The following is a 22,761-nucleotide window of genomic DNA, read 5'->3' as shown; positions in this document are numbered from 1 at the left end:
GTACTTTGGGAAACCAAGGCGGGCAGATCACACGAGGACAGGAGTTCCAGACCAGCCTCGCCAACATGGCAAAACCCTGTCTCTACTAAAAATACAAAAATTAGCCAGGTGTGGTGGTACACATCTGTAATCCCAGCTTCTCGGGAGGCCGAGGCATGAGAATCACTTGAAGCCGGGAGGCAGAGATTGTAGTGAGCCGAGATTTGTGCCACCACACTCTAGCCTGGGAGACAGAAAAGAAAAGAAAAGAAATCTCATGTGAGAAGCTTAGATCATAACATTAAATGCTTAAGGTATTTTGAAGTTAACTGTTTACTTGAACACTTAAATATGTAACATTTTACATATAATGCTGCTCTTATAGTATATGACAAAGCAAAGGTATGATTTTTTTCATAATCCCCAAATCTTGTACTGTTCTTTTATTGGCTTTTATTAGCTAAAAATGAATGCCAATAACAGACATAGTATTTAATTTAGTTCTTATAAACACCACAGAAATGATGCGCATTCCTAGTCATAGATTAGTGATAAGATAGAGATAAAGGGAAGAAAAGTTTATATGTATATATGAAAGACATTTAAGATTCCACCTTTTGGTAAAATGAAAATGAGAGAACACAAGCTCTCTTGTTGGCTTCATTGTATTATTAATGAGCCTTGACTTTTTCAAGAAATGTTGTGGAGTCTAAACAAGCAGTTGGTATTGAATACTAATATCTCAGAAGACCTTGGTTTTCATCACCCTGAAAATTTTGGATGATAGCAAACTTTGAATTTTTATATCTAAAAGTATACAATATTATCAGTTTGGTACACTGTTGAGTATTTGAAGCAAGATTTCAGATTTTAGTTTAGGTGTAATAGAATTATCCATTCTGAAGTTTAATTTGCTTTACTTTTAGCTGGCATGAAACACAAAACACCTGATGAAAAAATTTTATTATCTGGGCAGGTGCGGTGGCTCATACCTGTAATTGCAATACTTTAGGAGACCAAGGCAGGAGGATTGCGTGAGCCCAGGAGTTTGAGACCAGCCTGGGCAACATAGCACGACCTTGTCTCTACCATGTTTAAAAAAAAATCAGTTTAGTGTGTGTGAATGTAGGTATCAGTTGTTCAGGACTTAAAGGCGATAATATGACTGTGGTGCCATTTTAGTCCTTGTTTTAACTTTTTTTGGATTTTTTTAAATGACTCTAGTGTAGCATAAAATTAAACTTTTGGGCCAGGTGTGTGGTGGCTCACACCTGTAATCCCAGCATTTTGGGAGGTTGAGGTGGGTGGATCACTTGAGGTCAGGAATTTGAGACCAGCCTGGCCAACATGGTGATACCCCGTCTCTACAAAAAATATAAAAATTAGCTGGGTGTGGTGGTGTGCACCTGTAATCCCAGGTACTTGGGAAGCTGAGGCACGAGAGTCGCTTGAACCTGAGAAGCGGAGGTTGCAGTGAGCCAATATCATGCCCCTGCATTCCAGCCTGGGTGACAGAGCGAACCTCTGTCTCAAAAAAACGAAAAAATAAAACTTGAATGAATAATGAAAAAAAAAAGGACAAAGCCATATTTAAAAATTTTAGACTGGGTGCAGTGGCTCACACTTGTAATCCCAGCAGTTTGGGAGCTGAGGCAGGCAGATTATTTGAGCCCAGGAGTTCGAGACCAGCCTGGGCAACATGGCGAGACCTTGCCTCTACAAAAAAATCAGAAAATTAGCCAGGCATGGTGCCATACACCTGTGGTCCCAGCTACTCAGAAGGCTAAAGTGGAGGGATTGCTTGAGCACAGAAGGGTCGAGGCTGCAGTAAGCTATGATTATGCCACTGCATTCCAACCTAGGCAACAGAGCAAGACTGTTATCTAAAAAAAAAAAAAAAACTTTAAGGGATTTCGAATTGCCAGTTTAATAGATTAACTTGAAATAGCTGGAGCGTTATTATTATACCTTAATGAATTGGTTTTCATTATTATAGTATAATGTCCATTAATAGATTAACATCTTGTAGATTACTTGTATTTTGTCAAGTAGATTAGGAACTGCTTTTCCTTATCTGATTGATCTAATTATGAATGCATTTACACATATTTCTGAATATTCTTCTCTAAGGTGTTTCACGTAATAGGAAGTGATTGAAATTAGGTGCTAGATAAAACCTATCTGTCAATAGAACAGCGGATGACTGGTAACCTTTCCTGAACATGTGTTTTCTCATAAACCAATGGATCTGTTACAGAAATAATGTGTCTTTAAAAAATGACTTATTTCATGGCTTTTTTTGGCATGAAAAACAGAGATATTTTACTTACTTGTCTGACAAAATATAATGTACTTTTAAAACTCTATGCAGCTGTTAATATCATGTATTTAAAAACAGAACATTCGGCCGTGTGTGGTGGCTCATGCCTGTAATGCCAGCACTTTGGGGAGGCCAAGGCGGGTGGATCACCTGAGGTCAGGAGTTCGAGGCCAGCCTGGTCAACATGGTGAAACCCCGCCTCTACTAAAAATAGAAAAATGAGCTGAGCGTGGTAGCAGGTGCCTGTAATCCCAGCTACTCGGGAGCTTGAGGCGGGAGAATTGCTTGAACCCAGGAGGCGGAATTTGCAATGAGCTGAGATCATGCCATTGCCCTCCAGCCTAGACGACACAGCGAGCTCGACTCTGTCTCAAAAAAAAAAAAAAAAACAAAAAACCCAGAACTTTCAGCCTAACTGGCCAACTGTAAGCTTAATGCAACTCCTTTCTTATGCAAGAAGCTAGAGTGGCCATCAGTATATATATTAGCTAAAAATATATATATATTTTTAGTACTAAAAACCAATGTCCTTGGTGGCTCATGTCTGTAATCCCAGCACTTTGGGAGGCCAAGGCAGGAGGATCGCTTGAGTCCAGGCAGGGGTTCAAGACTAGCGTTGGTATCATAGCATCTCTACAAAAATTAAATTAGCCAGGCATGGTGGCATGTGCCTGTAGTCTCAGCTACTCGGAAGGCTGAGGTGGGAGAATCACTTGAGCCCAGGAGTTTGAGGCTACAGTGAGCTATGATTGTACCACTGCAGTCTGCCTGGGCCACAGAGCAAGACCCACTCTCAAAAAGAAGAAAACAAAAAAACCCACCGCGCCCCCCTGCAACTTCTTGTAACTATTTTCTACTTTCTATTTCTGAATTACTGTTTTCTGATTCTTTTTTCCCAGTGTTCCATGTATTGGGGGTGGAATGATGGGAAAGATTTCGAGTTTGAATAGCATTATCAGCATATTTTGATAGGTTTGTAGGACTTTTTTTTTTTTTTTTTTAGTGTGAATTGATGTTGCATAAGAATACTATTATAGAAAAGTTCTTACTACAGAAAAAGTTGTATTAAAAAGATGTGTTATTTTTAAAATCATAACCTGAGTATTTTCTTGATTTTTTTTTTTCCTTTTTCAAACAGTTGTATTTGAGCTTATAGAATGCTTGCCTTGAATTTTTTGACTTTAAAGGAAGTGTGCCTATATCATAGTAAATGAGCTGGTCCTTAGGCCACTGTTGCCTTCTTAATGTTCAATCATACAATCTTAAGAGTAAAATACAGTACCTAGTAGTATGAAGATACCACAGTGTATTTCAGTGAAGGTCAAGAACTAAACTAGAACAGACAAGAAGATTCCACTGTTTAGAATTACAGGAGTATCCTCTTATTTTTAATTATGTTACAAAGAAAAAATTATGATACTATTTTTGCTGCTTTTTATTTTTTCTTTCCCCATTTAGTTAGCTCTTTAAATCTTGAGAAGTAAGGAAAAACAGATTTCAGTCATTAGAATGATGATTATCTTGAATAATGTATCAGTATAATAATTATCTGACACTAGAATAACTTTAGATAAAGGATTTGATATAGTACATATTTATATCATTCTAGTAGGCAAACAACACTTTTGTTGTTCCTTTAGCAAATCATTTAGAGACCAAAGCTCTTAGATAGACATTCAAAGCTGTTCCCAGTCTATTAAGTGGACATTGTTTCATCTCTGTTCTTAATTATCTAAAATTCTTTCCCCCCATCCTTAGATTTTTTTCTTCATCTTTATTTTTTATTTTGAATCTATGCAGGAATTATCTGCACATGCCAAAAACAGCGTCTTAGCCCTAATTTGTCATTACCCTCTTTTTTTCTTTGAAAGTTTACTGACGACACACATACCAATTGTCAATGTCAATTATTCAAGTAAACACAGCTGTACCACCACAACCAACACACTCACCTAGAACAGGGAAGATTGGTGCAGGATGGGTGGCTCTTTATAGAAACATCTTGGTTATTATTCTCTTTTTTAACTACCTGACTGTTGGCTTTCTGGTGTTAACAAATAAAATGATTTTTTCTAAGGATTCATTTAAAAATATGTTAAATGCAATTCTTCTATCTTGATAATTAGGTATTTTTGTTTTTGATAATTTAGATATTTAAGATTAATAAGATTAATAAGCAATAATATAGTTACTACCTTTCACTTTGCATCTTTTGACTAATTACAATACTAATTTATTTACTTCCTTTCTTCATTTTGCTGTAATACATTTGGACTGCACAGATCCTTTCTCTGCTCCTGTAGATGCTGTTGATGATGCCATTCCAAGCTTAAATCCTTTCCTCACAAAAAGTAGTGGTGATGTTCACCTTTCCATTTCTTCAGATGTATCCACTTTTACTACTAGGACACCTACTCATGAAATGTTTGTTGGTAAAGTACCATTTAACCTTTTTTTCCAATCAATGTTTATACTGCCTAACTATATTTTACGTGTCCATTAATTACTTTAAAAGCACTGCAATAATTCAGATTTTAATATCAAATTCTAAAACTAACCAGCAATGATGTAGTGAGGTTTTTAAATTGACACTAGTATCCCAATTTTATTTATACAGACTTTTAGGAAAATTTCTCTTGATGTTGAACTTTTTTTTTTTTTTTTTTTTTTTTTTTTAGTGTTTAGTTCTCTGTCGTGTTATAGTGCAGTACTCTAGCTGTCTAGTATCACATGCAGCTTCCTGTTTTAGTTTGGAGAAATGGTTGAAAAGTAACATCTCTTAAACTTACATGTTTATATGTGATTATATTTTTCTCTTTGTGCTTGGGAGAGAGGGTGGTTAATCAGTCTTAGCAGCTATCTTTAATACTTTCTCTTTTAACTGTTGCACGTCACAGTTTTATATTGTCCAAAATCTGTGCATATCTTTTATCCCATTCTGAAGGATTTCACTTTATTGATAGTATGGAGATAAAAGTAGGAAGTATGTGTTTCATTTTAAATAGTAAAGCAGAAACGCAACTTTACTTGGATATCCTGTAACTGCATTATAAAAAGGCAGAATTTCACACTGAGGTTATATAGGGAATAGTAAGTTTTAAAGTATATACTGAAGCTGAAATAAATGTTTTTGAATTCTGCTGAAAAAGATGCTAACCCTGCTCCCCGCCAGTCCCAAAGATGATGAAATTTCTTTTGTTCAGTTCAGAGAAACAGCTTAACGGTGATGTGAATTTAAATATTTGATTAAAACAGCATGCAGAAAGTCATCAGTATACCCTCAACAAATCATGTGACCACATTCTAAATATTCTCTTAGATATATATGAGTGAGAGGAAGGAAGAGAAGGAAGAATTAACTAGAAAGCAAGTTAGTAGAAGGAGATTAGACAAAGTTCCAAGTCAGGTGTTGTAAAAATATGACTAGTCTAATAGCTTAAAACACATATATATCCAAAGTGTGATAATTCATTGCAGTAATTCCTTCATGTCATTTTGATACAAAGTTGCCAACCCTTACTCTATAGGATTAAGAACAGTCCAGAAAAATCAGAATAGCTATGTATCTAGACAGCCTCTGACCTTGACAGAGGGAAGACATTTATCTGATACAATGATCAGTGTAATAGGTAGCTTGTCCTCATTGAAGCTTCAAGAACACTGAATTGTACATAAAGGAGAGTTGTGGTCTTAACTATGCTGCGTATGTGAGTGTCTGTGAAAGTGTCTAGGCTTTCTTTCTTAGCTGTAAAACCACACATTAGAGGACAGGATAGTGTTGGCTAAAAAGCCAGCTGCCTAATATTTCTTTTCTAATGAGATACGGTGTTGGGTTTTTCTTTTTAATTTATTCTAACGGAATATGTTTTTTTAATACTTCATGGAGCCTTAAGTTCTTTTTTTAGTAAGTTGTAATTTGAAGAATGCCAAGTGCTTGGGCTCCCCCCATTTTTTGTTTTTCTTAATTACCCATCCCACTCATAACTGTTCCTCCTCTTCTCTTTCTTTTTTCTTTCTCTTCTTCCTCTTATTCCTCGCCTGCCTCCCTAGCTGCTTCCCTGATTCTTTCCTTCCCCCTTGCCCTCTTTTTCTCCCTTTCCTTACTCCTTTCCCACCTTCCTGCCTTGTATGCCTTGTCAGAATTTTTTGTGTCACTTAAGTTTATCGTAATACTACCTTTATGTGCCTTGTTTCTTCTACTGTAGCCGGCTCATTTGGAGCTAGATAACAGTATCTTTACAACTTATTTGTGCAGGAAGGATTTTTTTTTTTTCTTAAAATTAGTTTTTATAAACTTGGTAAGAAAAAATATTTCTTTCAGAGAACACACTAGTTTTTGCCTAACTTCATTTGCGTTAATTAAACACTTGGTGGTTTTATGAATAGATGCTTATCATCTTCTTACTTTACTCCATTCTCAAGACCTTAAATTTTCAGAAGCATAAAAACGTTTTAATATTACAAGGTTATGGAATCTGAAGTTTTGTGTTATCTATGTCTTTCCACATATATTCAAGGCCAGTGTGGTAGCAATAAAACCTCAAAGTCCAGCTGATATTTTCTGTGTGCATAGTAGTTATTATTGTAGTTAAGTTGGCATTAAAAAGAATGTTTGACACGACTAAAGAATTGAGGCTCTTGATCGCAAGAATTGGACAGGACTAAATGTATTTTAAAATGGAATTTATTAGGGCATTTGATGGTATTTGCTTGGAGCCTAGTGAACTTAGGTTTGAATTCTAGTTCTGCTTCATGAACTTAACTTTAAGCAAGTATTTAACTTTTTAAGGCTATGCAAGTTGGGATAATAGTGTCTTGCAGGATTGTCATGAAGTTTACATACATGACTATGTAACATCTAGCACTTTGCTAGGTATATAAAAGTATCAAAACGACTACTACTAAAAACCATCTTGGGAGCTGGGTACAGTAGCTGGTACCCATAATTCCAGCTAATTAGGAAGCTGAGGCAGGAGGATAGCTTGAGGCCAGGAGTTTGAGGCCAGCCTGGGCAGCATGCAAGACCCCATCTCTCAAAAAATTTAAAGAATTTGAAATTCTTGTATATGTGGACCACATCATACTCAGAATGTACTTCTTACCTAAATTATTATGTAGTCATCAACTAAAATCTTAAACATTGATTTTTTCTTTATTGCTTTTAGATTTTAAAATTGCCAAAGATTATTCACTTTTTTTGGTCTAATATTAGCAATGAAAAGCTCAAGAAGTTCATCAAGTTTGAGTTGTTTTTAATAATAATTATACAATAGTAAAAAATTTCTTTTTCTACTTACTATTTTATGTAAGGTGAAATACTTGGGATTAAACTGAAAACCCTAATAGATTCTAGAATCAAACCAATGGGGGTTCAAGTCTTGGTTCTGATGCTTACTAAATCTTTGACCTTGGGTACATTATGTAATCTCTCTTTGTTTCCTCATCTGTAAAACGGGGATAATAATAACTATGTCATAGGGTTTATGTGAGGTTTAAATAATACCCTGTTTATAAAGCCCTTGCATAGTGTTTAGTAGGGTTTAATAAATGGTAGTAGTTACTTTGACAAAAAAGTATGAGTCCTAATTTATTGTGAAACTACCACCAAAATCAATTAACAATCCAACCAAATTTTGTAAAAGGTGTTTGGAATGGCTTTGTGTCCCCAAAGCTTGTTGATCTTGTACTTTTCAATTAATTTATTATTGTCCTCTTGAGATTTACCCTTTAGGCCAGTGGTTTCTAAATGATAAACTGTGGATTGGTGCTGGTTAGTGAGAAAGTTTTCGCTGGGCCTTGGTGAAATGGAAGAGTAAGCAGGACAATGTAATGATATAAAGTTAATCTTAACTCAGAGCTCAGCGCCTGCTCTTTTTAGCATGTGCGCACGCATGTGTGTGTGTGTGTATTTCTGTAAACTTTTCTCTTTTAGAATAGTGATACTAGCTGGGTCTTTTTGTTTTAAATAACTTTTAAAAATTAAAAGTTGGCAGTCCTGATAGTTTCACAAAAAGTTGACGATGTGCATTGAAATTATGATGTAAAACTCTAACCTTGTTGGTGTATGTGTTTCAGGCATGCAATAATTACTTAAAAGATTGTTACTTTGGAAATTTGGAAATAAACTGCTTGCCTCCCTGATAACTGTGTGACTTTAAGCAAATATTAATAGCTGATTAGCTATTGCAGTTTATTAATTTTTTTTAACTTTATTTTACTTTTTTCCTCTGTCTATAGAGGCTTTTAAAACTTGAGATACAAGTTCTGGGTTACTTTATAGTCTTTCTAACCTTTTATGCTTTTAGGTAATTATGTTGTAATTTCACAGATTGGTACCTCTAGGCACCTCAGGAGATGGCTCCTCTTTTTACAGAAAGTAATGAAGTCATTTCTGTGTGACTATAAAGGATAGGTTTATCTCTTATATCAATCATATTTTAGAAAGCTGAGACAAAGTAGCAGGAGAAAATGGGAATTTGATATATTGGCCTAATTTTAAATTGTTGTTCCATATATAATCTAAAAGTTAGTGACATCAGTAGCCAAGATTATTACCAGAATGATTTAAAGAACATTGTCTGTACTACTTACACTCTGATGATAGCATGGACACATAATTAAGCATGATAGATTTTTTTCTTGAGTAGATACATTCGCTTTTTATGTAAAGAGTGAAGAGAACAACCAATAAGCTGATGGCATAATTCTTAAACATCTTGCACACTTAAAAATATTATTAAATTGGTAAGTCTAGGATTCTCAGATCCTTTTGATGAATAGTCAGAAGATTTATATACTAAATTATTTCATATTTTGATAGTGTTTTGTGTTCTCATTGTATGACCAATGTCTTTGAGTTAACAGTAGTTTAAGGGTTACGTGATTATGGAACAAGATCAAACTGGTACATTCTCTAAAAATGTGTGTGCTACAGAATAGTCATTATAGGATGTGTAAAATGCTACTTTAAAGTAGTATTATTAGTGTGGATCAGCTTGTGTGGTTCTTTGCTAATAATAAATTGTTTCTGTCTTTGAGGACCTTCTTGGACATCTCACCAAATCTTGTCCTACTTTTTACAGTTTTCTTTGAGATCAGTCTCTAGTACAGCATGACATCACTGTACTTCTTTACGTCCTGGTGTTACACATTAAGAATTCAAAGTGAGATTCTGACCTGAATAGAGGAGGGGAAGAAAGGGATCCTAAGTTTGGGACACCAAAAGTTTAACTTCTCCCTAATGGTGTAGTTGTTAACCTTCTAATATAGGTGGTTTTTGTTTGTTTCTTTGGTTTTTTATATTCTGACTTAGTAGAATTTAGAAAAGGAAGAGACCTTAGGAGCCTTATAACATTCCACAAGGTGAAATAATTTCTTCTTTGTGATCCTTGCGAGGTTGACATTTATTTGGATATACTCAGTGATTGAAAGTTCTCCAAATCACATGACAGACCTAATATTTTTAGGTGATTTTAATTCTTTTCAGCCCCTAGACATTCAGAACCTTACTCAAATATAACCTCACATAGTTGGAAATCTTATATTTGTTAACTCTGTATAGGCTGATCTTAAAGATGTGAGCTTATTGTCTGTGTAATACCAGTAGCATTAGTGTAACGCAGGCAAAAAAGAATAAGGTCTGTTAATGGTTTTGTGTTTCAAGACTAGAGTCACCTTAATTAGTATGCTTGAGTTTGTGCTTGTCATCCCCACTGTTGCAAGTACTAAGTTGAAGTTAGAGAGTGGTTGAGAGTTGAAAGTGGCATATCTTTTTTCTTTGATGTTTTAAAAGCACATGGATACAGGTGGATATAAGGATTAGTGAGTTGCAACATTCAGAATCCCGTCACTGAACTTAAGCTATTTCGCTTTTGATTAGCTGTTGAAGGAAGGATGGAGAGAAATATGGAAAATGGGTAGGTGGGAGGGAGAAAACTTTTATCTTGGGGATACTGAGAAGTTTCATACTTGTTTTTTAAAGCACCACAGAATTCTTATTGCATTCTCAACTGATCCCTTACATTGCATATATGTTTTGCTTCATGCAAAATCTTGTAATTTTAGATGTGTTTGGTTTTTTAAAGATTATCTGCATATAAAATTAAGGTAAAAGATAAGCAAAGATTTCTGTAATGAAGCATATTTTCAGTTCAGTGTGAGTTGCTCATTTGTTAATTTTGTCAGTAGGATGATTTTGTTAGGGAAAACGTAATCACTGCAAAAAATGTGATATAGAAAACATTTTTCTTGAAGGATTGGCTTTGTTTTTGTTTGGGGAATTTAGTGCATTTTCCATTCTATTGTCATCATTATTAAATAGTCATAAATGTAGAGTTATTAAATAATTGAGCTTTTTTCCATTTTGGTTTACTCAGGATTCACTCCTTCTCCAGTTGCACAGCCACACCCTTCAGCTGGCCTTAATGTTGACTTTGAATCTGTGTTTGGAAATAAATCTACAAATGTTATTGTAGATTCTGGGGGTAAGGAAAAAAAAATTTATTAAAAATATTATAATGTCCTAATTTAGATTCTGTGTAAGGAAAAATAATGCTGCTTTTAAAATGTTTGGGTATATTAAATTGGGGTAGCCAAAGAAATTGTCCCCATCCCCCCAAGCACTAGATGAGAACTTCAAGGAGCTGTTTAGTCATTATTCTTTTATTGGTGCCAATTTTGTTGGGAAGATTTTGTTAGTCCTAGAGCAAAATAAGAGAGAAAAAGAGATTTATCTCTGTAGAATGCTAAGTTGCTTGTGACTATGTGTAGATGTTGTGCCTTTTTAGGCATACAATTTTTACCTTTACTGAAATGAATAATAACTGTATTGTCTCTTAATGTATGAAATTGGCTATGTTTGTAAACTAAAATAATATAACTTATGGTACCTTGACTTGTTTAAATAGTCTATGTATAAACAATTAGAATGTATTAAATAATCAGGCCTGTGGGTACAGGAGCTTTTTATTGTTTTGTGAATGATTCTTATTATGGTTCATTTGTCTTAAAGGAACTTTATAGATCTGTAGAACCAGGTTTCCACTTTGTGTTTTCATTAATACCTTGTTAATTTGAGGTGCCTATAAAACTTTGACACTCATAATTCTTTTCTTACCATCGGATGGCCTTTGATTTTGGTTAGTAATTAACTTTTAGCCATTTAGAGAGAATATATTGAGATGTTCTTAATTTTATAACATATAATTAGTTATCCTTCAAAAACTAAGAAGCAAGCCTATAAAGAATATGTATGGACTAAGAATTTATTTTTTTCTGTGCACTAGTAGGTTTACGATAATATTTTTTTGCTGCGGTAGGTTTTAGTTTGTCTTGCCTAGGAAAGTGGAAAGAGAGACCAATCGTTGTGAACCATCATCTTTGGTGACTTTCTTTTTCAAACTGTAATATTCCTAGATCATACTATTGAGTCCCATAGAGGGTTTGTTTGATTGGATTTTCTTTTATTTTCTATAATTTGGTGAAGAAAACGTAAAGAATTTTATTTTCGTTTTTAAGAATTGTTCTCGTTTACTAGATGGGCTTATACAATTACAGTATTTAGCAGTTTCTTAGATATAGTTCACTCTTACATTCTCTGCTTTTAAAAAAAAAAGGTCTATAAAATCTTATTTCTTAATGTAAAAGGAACTTTTTTCAAAGTTCCAGAGAGCTATTTTTTAACCTATATTGCTTTAGATATAAGTGAGTCTTCAGAAAATTTTGCTGGGCTAGCAGGAGAATTACATTAGTTTTTTCCCTTTTATAATACTTCTCTCTTATCCCCTTTAACCCTAATGTAATTTTGTCATGACATAAGAGATGATTTCTGTCAAAGCAAATACAGCCTTCTCAGTCAATTCACTATGAAGTGGTGAATTTCTTCATTTTCCATTTAAAGACATTTACTAATGTCTGTTTTTTGGATACTTTTCCAGTGAATAAACAAGGAGAAAAGGCAAAGACCTCCTTTAGAAAACCATAGCATCATAAAGTTCCTTACAAAATTCTATTTCGTCTGTTTGTAACTTTAAGGCTTTGATGAACTAGGTGGACTTCTCAAACCAACAGTGGCCTCTCAGAACCAGAGCCTTCCTGTTGCCAAACTCCCGCCTAACAAGTTAGTATCTGATGACTTGGATTCATCTTTAGCCAACCTTGTGGGCAGTAAGTAGTCTTTGGATACTTTAGTCTTCTTTTGTGTTGTTTTATTAAACTGAGTCTCGTGTTATAAAATGCTTTTTTGTTGTTCTCCTTTCCTAGATCTTGGCATCGGAAATGGAACCACTAAGAAGTGAGTGATTAATATACACATTGTTTTCTCCATGTGTTATTTAGTGTTTTCTCCACGTGTTATTTGGAGGGTTGATTTGGCTTTTGTCTCAAAACTATGTAGAGATGTCAAGTCTGCATCTTTTTTTTTTTTTGACACGGAGTCTCGCTGTGTTGCTCAGGCTGGAGTGCAGTGGCGCAATCTCAGCCCACTGCAAGCTCCGCCTCCCGGATTCACGCCTTTCTTCTGCCTCAGCCTCTCAAGTAGCTGGGACTACAGGCACCCACCACCACGCCTGGCTAATTTTTTTGTATTTTTAGTAGAGACGGGGTTTCATCGTGTTAGCCAGGTTGGTCTCAATCTCCTGACCTCGTGATCCGCCTGCCTCGGCCTCCCAAAGTGCTGGGATTACAGGCCTGAGCCACTGCATCCGGCCTTTTTTTTTTTTTTTTTTTTTAACAGAGTCTCGCTCTGTCACCCAAGCTGGAGTGCAGTGGCGCTATCTTGGCTCGCTGCAACCTCCACTGCCTGGGTTCAGGCAATTCTCCTGCCTCAGCCTCCCTAGTAGCTGGGATTACAGGCACGGGCCACCATGCATGCCTAATTTTTGTTATTTTTAGTAGAGATGGGGTTTCACCATGTTGCCCAGCCAGATTTCGAACTCCTGACCTCAAGTGATTTGCCTGCCTTGGCCTCCCAAAGTGCTGGGATTACAGGTGTGAGCCACCACGCCCAGCCTCAAGTCTCTGTCTTACTCTGTTCAATATAAGTATATAGCTAAGGAAACTTTATAGTTAGAGACATTTAATATTCTCACTTATGTTTATTTAAAGTGATGTAAATTGGAGTCAACCAGGTGAAAAGAAGTTAACTGGAGGATCTAACTGGCAACCAAAGGTTGCACCAACAACCGCTTGGAATGCTGCAACAATGGTGAGTTGAAAAAGCTCCTGATAGACTAACACTTGAATAATTTAGTTAAATATGTAACATGAAAATGTTTTTAAAGTGATAGACATAAATAGAAGGATTGTTACTGAGTTTAGAAGTTTTAAGTAATTTGTATTTCTTTCAAAGGAAGCTGATTGCCTATATTTACCAGATACATTTTAGTGGCTAACATGTATTTAAGGGTTACTTTGTGCCAGACATATTCCAGTAAATAATAATGTTTTATTTTTGATAATCCTCCTATTAATGTGTTAGTAACTATTATTATCCCCATTTTACAGATGAGGAAGTGGAGGCGCAGAGTTATTAAGCAATATGCTCAGGATTACAGAGATCTTAAATGATTAGTTGAATTTTTATAACCTAGGCAGCCTAACTATAGAACATATGTCCTTAATCACTACTCTATATTACTGACCTCAAATTTTTTATTTATTTTTCTAAAATACAAAATCTTCTGATTTCATTATTGGTAAAGAAACTATACTTGCTTGGGTTTTGTCATATAATTTATATGTATGACAATGTATTTGACAATTATATATATGTCATGTAACTTATACAGTTGATACTCATTATTTGTGGCAGTTAAGTACTTAAGTCACCCCAAACACTGAATTAGTGAACGCTGAACCCTTGCTAGGGGAAATATATGCATATATGTATATGTCACATAGACGATCCTTTTAGAAAACCTCATTCTAGTATATTCTATTTTCTTTATTTTACAAAAGAGGAAATAAAGTTCAGAAGTGTTAAGTGACTTGCTTAAGGCTGTCGCACTAACTGGTGCCAGAGTTGGAATTTTAGCCCTGTGCAGCTGGCCCCACAGTCGGAGTTTCTTGCAGTATGATGGACTCCCCATCCTCCTTGTCTATCCTCTGGTCTGGTATGAGAGCTGAACCAAGGCAGAGTGTCCTTTGTTCCATCTCAGCTGGAGGTGAACTGTATTGGATGAGTCAAATTTTTGCCACTCTGCAAATGAGCATGAATGGCCTTGAAAGCACCAGGAGTGTTGATTTTTGTTGTCACAAAGTTTATCAGGTAGGTGAATTTGCAAATGTGGAATCCATGAATAATGAGGATTAACTGTATTTTCTAATTAAATAATTAGCATCTAGTAATGAAGAGGTTTTAGTATGTTTTAATTACTGTAAGGTATAGTAGACCCAGAATAGCTTTGTGGCTATTCTCCTGTCCTTGGCCAATTTCTATCTTACCAACCAACAAATTTTCATCAGTCAAAGAAAACTTGGTGTGGAAAAGTTTGAAGCATTCTTTCTCCAGACAGTAGGCTAGTAGCTGTGTTTTGATTACACGGGCTACACATTACTGACAGCTGTCCTGTTACTGTTAGAGGCTGCTATTGTCCTTATAGCCACTTCCAGAGCACTGCCCTGTTTTCCGTGGGTTAATGATATGTTAAAATTAGTAGGACTGAGCTAAAAATAGTATATTTGTTAAAATTTGTGCATTTCATTATATAGCTTACGACTTCATGAATGGAAAGTAATATTGAGATTTAGCTACCTTTTTAAGGCAGTGTTTTTTGTTGTTGTTGTTGTTGTTTTCTTTCAGGCAGTGTTCATTGCCATCACTAATTTTATTATTTTGTATTTTTTTTTTTGAGACGGTGTCTTGCTCTTTTGCCCAGGCAAGATTGCAGTGGCGCGACCTCAGCTCACTGCAACCTCTGCCTCCCAGGTTCAAGTGATTCTCCTGCCTCAGCCTCCCGAGTAGCTGGGATTACAGGTGCCCACCACCACGCCCAGCTAATTTTTTAATTTTTAGTAGAGACTGGGTTTCATCATGTTAGCCAGGCTGGTCTTGAACTCCTGACCTCAAGTGATCCACCCGCCTCGGCCTCCCAGAGTGCTGGGATTACAGGCCTGAGCTACCACGCCCAGCCTATCATCACTGATTTTAAAACTTTGCATTTAAGTAGTTTAGATTTTTATACACACAAATACACAATCTTAAACATGTAAATGTTGCTGTCTTGAGGGAATTGGAGCATGAATCACCCCACTTTTAAAGATTTTTTTTTCCCCCTAAGTGCAAAGCAGTTGAAAAGCAGATTTAAGTTGAAATCCATCTCTTTGACTCTGAATCCAGTCTTCTTCCCACTATAACACACCTCACCGACTAGGGTATGGTAGGAGTTTAGAGTAGTGGATTTTATGGTCTCGTGTGAATTACGACATTGATGATGTATGAGGAATGATATAAATACCAATGCTGCTATTAAAATATAATGAATATTTTCTTAAGTTAGTATTAATCTATATAAAGTGTTAGGAGTTCATAGATAGCACTTAAGACTGACTAATAAAATGTAATCGGTATTTAGTCATGTGGAATTTGTATTTAAGTTGATAAGATAACAGTCTTTATCTTGCTGTGTTATATATGGTAATGTGTATCATCTCCTAAGGATTTTGCTAAAATATTTGTATGTATTTTTATGGAGTTTTCTTTTTAATGGCTAATGTTTGGGGCTGATAATGTGATTCACTACTTAAGATAAACTGCTGCTTTTGACATTTCTTTACATTTCTAACCTTTTTATTAATCCTTAAACACTGTCAAGGTTTTTCAGTGTTTTTTAAATTTAACACAAATTCATTGGAATTTTATTAAAATATATATTATACTACAAATTCTTTTAATTAGTGCTTGTTTTTTTTCTGTGGTAGACATCTGATGCAACCCTGTTTATGCGATGCCCAGAATTTTGCACTATTGACACTGTTGACAGAATTGATGTTTTAATGGTACTTGTAATCAATAAACTATTTTTCATATAAAGAGATGAGGCCAAAGACTACAATTCCCTTGTCAACCTTGATAGTGTTTTAGTATAGATGTTCTTTCATTAGATACTGGAAATACAAGGGATTTTAGGTAGTTAGTGAATGTACATGTGAACTAAAATGCTCTCTGTGTATTTTCTGTTGTGTAAGTACTTGTTCTAATCCAGTGTTATTGCATTATGTAATTGTTCTCCCTGGGAAAAACAGAATGGCATGCATTTTCCACAATACGTAAGTGACCAAAAACGAGCCTTTTTGCAATAAATTGGCATGCTATTAACCACTGCTGTAGCAGAATCTCATAACCTTTCAGCTATTACTTGTTTTCACATTCAGATTTTCAATGTGCCAGAAATTCTTCCTAGCATCTACTGATTTCATGGGTGTGTTGCAGAATTGATTCTGATGGTGGCATGGGAAATACCGATTTTTTTTCTTGCTTAATATTCCGCCATTTGCTGCCAGATGGCTGGATGTCTGTGTGTGTATCTGTGCTGCCACTATGCACTTGATGACTTCTGAATGAAGGGAAATGTTGATTGTGGTAATGTTTAAAATAACAACTGCATGAAATCTTACAGGCTTCTGCTCTTCTTGGCAGTTTGTCTACTGCTCTTGCAGATCTTGGTTTTAAGTAGGGAGAGACCAATAAGCCCTACACGCTCACCCAAATACTAAACTTATAACTGTTCACTTTAGTGTTTTTTTTTAAAGTTATATTTCATTTAATTTCTCCATGCATATGTTCAAATTGCCATATAATTTCAGTTATTTTATGTTTTAGCAGTGTTATTGGTCTTTCACCTTTATTCAATTTCAGTTTTCATTATGAGAAACACACACAGGAAATGTTGTTAAGACAGCAACTATATCTAAAATGATTCTGTTCTCAAATTGTATGTTTACAGATAATCAAAGTAGTAGGAAGAGGGGAACTTAAACATCGTAGTGGTAGATGGTTCTTTTAAACATGAAAGCATAAACTGACCTAATTGATTGTTCCTCTTAAATAATTTTTGGAATGAATTAGAAAGCTAACGTACATACTGTATGTAAGAACTATAGTTCATAGAAATAGTCATACTCAATAGTAGTTTGAAACCTTTGGAGTTTTTTGAAAAGAGTGAGTCAGATCCTTAGAAACTAACTTTTTGGAAGATCAGGTTATTGATTGATTTGAGATCTTTACATTTTTTCTTTGAATGCTAAAGCAATCAGGTACCTAAGTAAGAAAACATTCAATAATACTTTTTCTGGGTAGACATTTTTTAATGATAGTGATAGGCTTTAAATTTTAGAACTATTTAGAACTATTTAAGATACTTTTTTAAATCTAAAGATTTTTAAAGCTGTAAAAAGCATGATGAAATCTTAGATCACTGCTGTATCTAAGTTTAAGTGGTATATTTTTCCTTCTAATAAGTCTGCTTTTCTGCTAATTTGAAAACACTTTTTTTCACTGACCATTAATCGACAGTTCTTAATGATCACAAGTGTCACTTACTCACAGCTGTCTTAGCAATTCTTTTTAGTGGAACTACAGCTACTAATTCCTTGAACTCAGTTGACACACATGAGTTATACTTTCTTGTTCATTTTTCCTTTCACTATGTTAGGCACCCCCTGTAATGGCCTATCCTGCTACTACACCAACAGGCATGATAGGATATGGAATTGTAAGTATTTTCATAAGTACAGCTTTTGGAAAAAATATTGATTCATATGTAACATGTTTTTATTACAATTTAACCTAAAAAAGAATTTAGTGCTCCTCATACTCCTAGCCCTAGTGCCTAACGCAGTAGAACCATGGCATTGGTTTCATAAGTATGTCTAGAATAATCATTATACAAGAGATCTTATGCATTAATGTTCATAGTATTACTTGGTTTATTTTTCTCCTCATAACTTTGCTGGGCCTTTTATATTTCAAACATTAATGTTAATTCTAAGCCTTTGTTCCTGTGACCATATATTAAATACCAGTGAGGTCTTATAACCTAATATTGTAGGGCATGGGAGGGATTAACACTTGAATTGTATAGAGGTAAATTTAGTCTGATAAAAGCTAGAGAAATTTTCCTATACAATGATTATTACAGTACAAAAACAGTCTTTTAACCTTTCAAAATGCCACAGTGTGCATTTTAGATTGCCCTGACTTTCCCAACTCTCAGTATATAGAGACTCACTTAGAAAAGAAATGGTGCTAGTAGCCTCAACCCACTGGTATGTATTTGAGGAACTGTTCCTGGTAGAAGGCAGTACCATGTCCCTTGGTATTGCTACTGTGCCTGCTATGTTACTTCTTTATGTATATGATATGGAAGTAACTCTTTTTATACATGTGGAGAAGTTTCACAGCTTTTTTTCATAGTCATTGCATTAAAATGTCTGCTGAGGCTGGGTGTGGTGGCTTATGCCTGTAATCCCAGCACTTTGGGAGGCCAAGGTTGGTGGATCACCTGAGGTTGGGAGTTCAAGACCAGCCTGACCAATATGGTGAAACTCCGTCTCTACTAAAAATACAAAAATTAACCGGGTATGGTGGCGTACACCTGTAATTCCAGCTACTCGGGAGGCTGAGGCAGGAGAATCGCTTGAACCCAGGAGGCGGAGGTCACAGTGAGTTGAGATCATGCCACTGCACTCCAATCTGGGCAACAGAGCAAGACTCCATCTCAAAAAAAAAAAAAAAAATTGTCTGCTGAGAAACTCAGGCCAAACTTAAAATGAAGCTCTAAATGCAAATAGTAGTCTACTTGAAACAATAAATAGAACTTCTTGAAAGGAAAGATTTTAGAGCATTGCATTTTAACCAAAACAGTAGTCTGTATGTGCATTATTTTTACACTAGGTATTGTCACTTACTAGGTTAATTTTATACCCTGTAGTGGTAATTTTTAAAGAAACATATTTGGTTGAGATTCTATTTTCAGTTACTCAAGAAAGAGTTAACCTCTGGTGTGTAGTTTAAGCTCTTTCTTGATTCTTATATGAAATAAAATGGAAGAACTAGAGCAAGTTTATTCAGAGAATCAACTGTCTTCACTTGTGATCACTTGCATAATGGCAAAAGTACTTGATTTGTTATACAAAGGCAATTTACTTTGAAATATCTTAGCAGCAAAGACAGAGTCTTAAGTTTTCTTGATGTCTAAACCTGATAAATTTGGAAGCTCTTAGTCTAAATCATTTTATCTGTTGTACTACAATAAAGTTTAAATTTTGCAACTCATTGAATAGAAAAAGTTAGGTTTTGTTACTACATTTTAAAAATAAGCATGTTAAAGACTTTACGTACCAAAAGAAAAAAAAATACTCTCGAGAGTTTGTAGCTGTTAGTCTTACTTATATTCAGAGGAAGTTACCCTTTGAGTCAAGCAAAGGTACTAGGACCTGTCATCCCTGTTGTCATTGTTATTTACTTAGTTACAATAAGGAAGATAGGAGTCAATATCTTTTAACTTGATATTTTTCTCTTTTTTAGCCTCCACAAATGGGAAGTGTCCCTGTAATGACGCAGCCAACCTTAATATATAGCCAGCCTGTCATGAGACCACCAAACCCCTTTGGCCCTGTATCAGGAGCACAGGTATTACACACTACATGTAACTGTGGTAATGTGCTTGATTTGGAAGGAGTATGATACTATAAAACCCTTTTGTACAACTTGAGAAACAAGTTACTAGCACTTTCTCCCGTCATTATGGATATTGCTTGCTTCGTATCTTTCTTATATAAGAGCTTTAGGAATATTGATTATTTGGAGGGAAAGGATAAGTAGATAGCAAATACTAAAGACAGAAAATTCTTGGTAACTTATAGTTGGTGGATCCAAAGGATGATTTTTCTGAGATTAAGGAGCCTACTTGCTCTTCATGATTCTGGTGTACTATCCTTTGTGAACCTTCAAAACCATTAACTCAGAGCTTTAGTTCCTTGGCTAATGGCTAGAATGATGCTATAGCAGGGCGTGTTGCCCTTGAGATGCTTGTGAAACTCTTGGCAACTCTCCAAAAAGTTTTCAATGTTATTTTTTCATGAGATAACTTTCTGCCACTGAGGATTGTTTTCAAAAACCAAAAAAAGGAGTCAAAAAGCTTGAAATGTCATGCTAAACTAGATTGTTTAATCCAGAGACTTTCCTCCTCACATGTTTCTAAGGCTTTTCTCTCCCAGTTCCTGAAAATATACCATAAATATACATTGTTTTTTATCCCATTATTGATGCATTAGAAGAATTTTTTTTTTTAATGTTTGACCCGTTATGGTTAGAAGAGATAGGAAATTCCTTTGTTATTCACTTCTCTGGTGGCATACTCTGGGATGAGGCTCTTGTGAAGTGATAGGATGGTTTATCCTTCTGTGTCTGTGGCTCTGCTCATACTGTTTGACATCTAGAAGTAGTTAATTATATGCAATTGTTAGAACACCCCTCCTTTTCTTAAATGGTTGCTAATGCTAACTGATTGGTTATGTGTTTAATGCTTATTTGAAAACATTTGAATGAGCATTTGGTTAGTGGACTTGTTATTCCCCTTCCATTTGAATGCATATATATTACATTTGCCAAAGCATACAGTCTTACATTGCCAATATTAGTTTATTTGATCCAATTTGAATCTAGTCTCTGTGCACAGTAGTCCCCTCTTCTCTTTGGGGGATATGTTGCAAGACCCACAGTGGATGCCTGAAAATGGGATAGTACTGAACCATATATATGCTATACATACATACCTCTGATAAAGGTTAATTTATAAATTAAGTACAGTAAGAGATTAATAATAATAATAGAACAGTAACAGTATACTGTAATAAAAGTTTTGTTAATGTGTGCTCTTGCTCACGGACATGCTTGCTCTCTCCCTCTCTGTCTTTTTCTTGAACTATCTTAATATCCTCTACTTACCTATTTTCAGACCACGGTTCACTTCGGGTAACTGAAACCACAGAAAGTGAAATAGTGAACTGTATTTCATAGACTAGTGAAGCCTAGGCATCCTTTCATTTTTCATCCGTTTTGAATAATGCATCTCTTAATAAATTGATATCTCTGTTTGGCTGAGAGTAGGTAGTGAATTTAGTTCTGATTAAGGGGTAAAATTCATGTTGGTTACAATTAATACATTTACCAACATGCCTCTTTTTTTACCCCACCCTTTGTCCATGTTAAAATGACTTCCTCCTTGTTCTTTAATCAGTTAAGTATTTACAGTGAAAATTGAAAACAACTTGGAGTGAGGGTAATTGACACAGTCATTACTTTTATAAGTCGGTTACTTTTTATGCATTTGTTTCTATAAAATAGACTATGAGTGTTTACAGTATTTATAGTAACTGTTATTGAACTTTTACCAGCAGTAATCTCATTACTGGTTTAACTTGATAATCTTTCAGGAAGTATATGGATGATCTCCCTATCTGTTGTAGATGTTTTCTTGATACACAGTTATGTCTTTTTCATGTCCTTTTGTTTTTTATTTTGTTATTTGTACATTTAACTTCAGATATGTATCATTTACTTTAAAAACTATTATTATTTTTTTTTTGGTACAAGAGACTAGGTGATAGAAACCTAAATGTATTTAAGTAATTTTTTTTAAAGCTATGGTCCATGCTAAAGACTTATCAGGGACCTTTGACTACAGAAGTGTTTTTCCTGATATGTAGTTAAACCCTTCACCCACTCTGCATCTTGATTTGCAGGCTGTTGTCAGAATATATTGCTACCTTAAGCTTGGATACTACCAGACAATTTCCAGTTACTTTCATGTACTTTGTGTTAGCCGATTCTTTAAGGTAGATGGGTCTGCTGTCACCGTCACATTTCATAGGTAAAGAAGACAGACTTGGAAATGTTCTTCAACTAATTAAGTGGTGAAATCAACTTATCCCCAGGTGTCTTTGATTCCTAGTCCAGTGCTCATTTATACCACTGTCTCTCTGCTAGTGGGACTGAGGCCTTACTGGCCAATAAGGTAGCACCATCTTCTTTTGTCAGCAGTGAACAGTCTGCACACTCCTTAGGTTTTTGTGCTAAATTGTAAACCACATTTACACATTCAGGATGTAACTACTATAGTTGTAAAGAATATCCTTTACAGTTTTGGGTAATAACCTTCAACCTTGAAACATTGTGTATGAGTTTTGCTTTTTAAAAACCTAAACTTTTTTTTAAATGTTGGCAAAAATCTACCTTTAAAAAATTTCTTGTTGGCCAGGCACGGTGGCTCATGCCTGTAATCCCAGCACTTTGGGAAGCCAAGGTGAGTAGATCACCTGAGGTCAGGAGTTCAAGACCAGCCTGGCCAACATGGTGAAACCCTGTCTCTACTAAAAATACAAAAAATTGCTGGGCTTGGTGGTGCATGTCTGGAATTCCAGCTACTTGGGAGGCTGAGGCAGGAGAATTGCTTGAACCTGGG

The 22,761-nt window shown here is 35.3% G+C and overlaps 1 protein-coding gene across 31 annotated transcripts in view; it reads left to right on the top strand.

Annotated features, from left to right (window-relative positions):
• The window catches only part of PICALM (phosphatidylinositol binding clathrin assembly protein), a 110,692-nt gene that overhangs the window by 73,822 nt on the left and 14,109 nt on the right, over positions 1-22,761 (top strand). For 2 of the 31 annotated variants that reach the window (XM_054437966.2, XM_063671292.1), the window contains exons 13-20: positions 4,603-4,731; positions 10,675-10,782; positions 12,347-12,463; positions 12,560-12,590; positions 13,403-13,502; positions 16,541-16,564; positions 17,950-18,009; positions 19,824-19,928. In XM_054437966.2, coding sequence (XP_054293941.1) covers positions 4,603-4,731; positions 10,675-10,782; positions 12,347-12,463; positions 12,560-12,590; positions 13,403-13,502; positions 16,541-16,564; positions 17,950-18,009; positions 19,824-19,928 — 674 coding nt within the window. Of the gene's footprint in view, positions 1-4,581; positions 4,732-10,674; positions 10,783-12,331; positions 12,464-12,559; positions 12,591-13,402; positions 13,503-16,540; positions 16,565-17,949; positions 18,010-19,823; positions 19,929-22,761 lie in introns of all 31 variants that reach the window. The other 29 variants (XM_063671296.1, XM_054437959.2, XM_063671295.1 and 26 more) reach the window with 16 other exon arrangements.

This window comes from Pongo pygmaeus, chromosome 9 (assembly GCF_028885625.2).
Source record: "Pongo pygmaeus isolate AG05252 chromosome 9, NHGRI_mPonPyg2-v2.0_pri, whole genome shotgun sequence".
NCBI classification, from domain to species: domain Eukaryota; kingdom Metazoa; phylum Chordata; class Mammalia; order Primates; family Hominidae; genus Pongo; species Pongo pygmaeus.
This window is presented reverse-complemented; position numbering and strand designations above follow the sequence as displayed.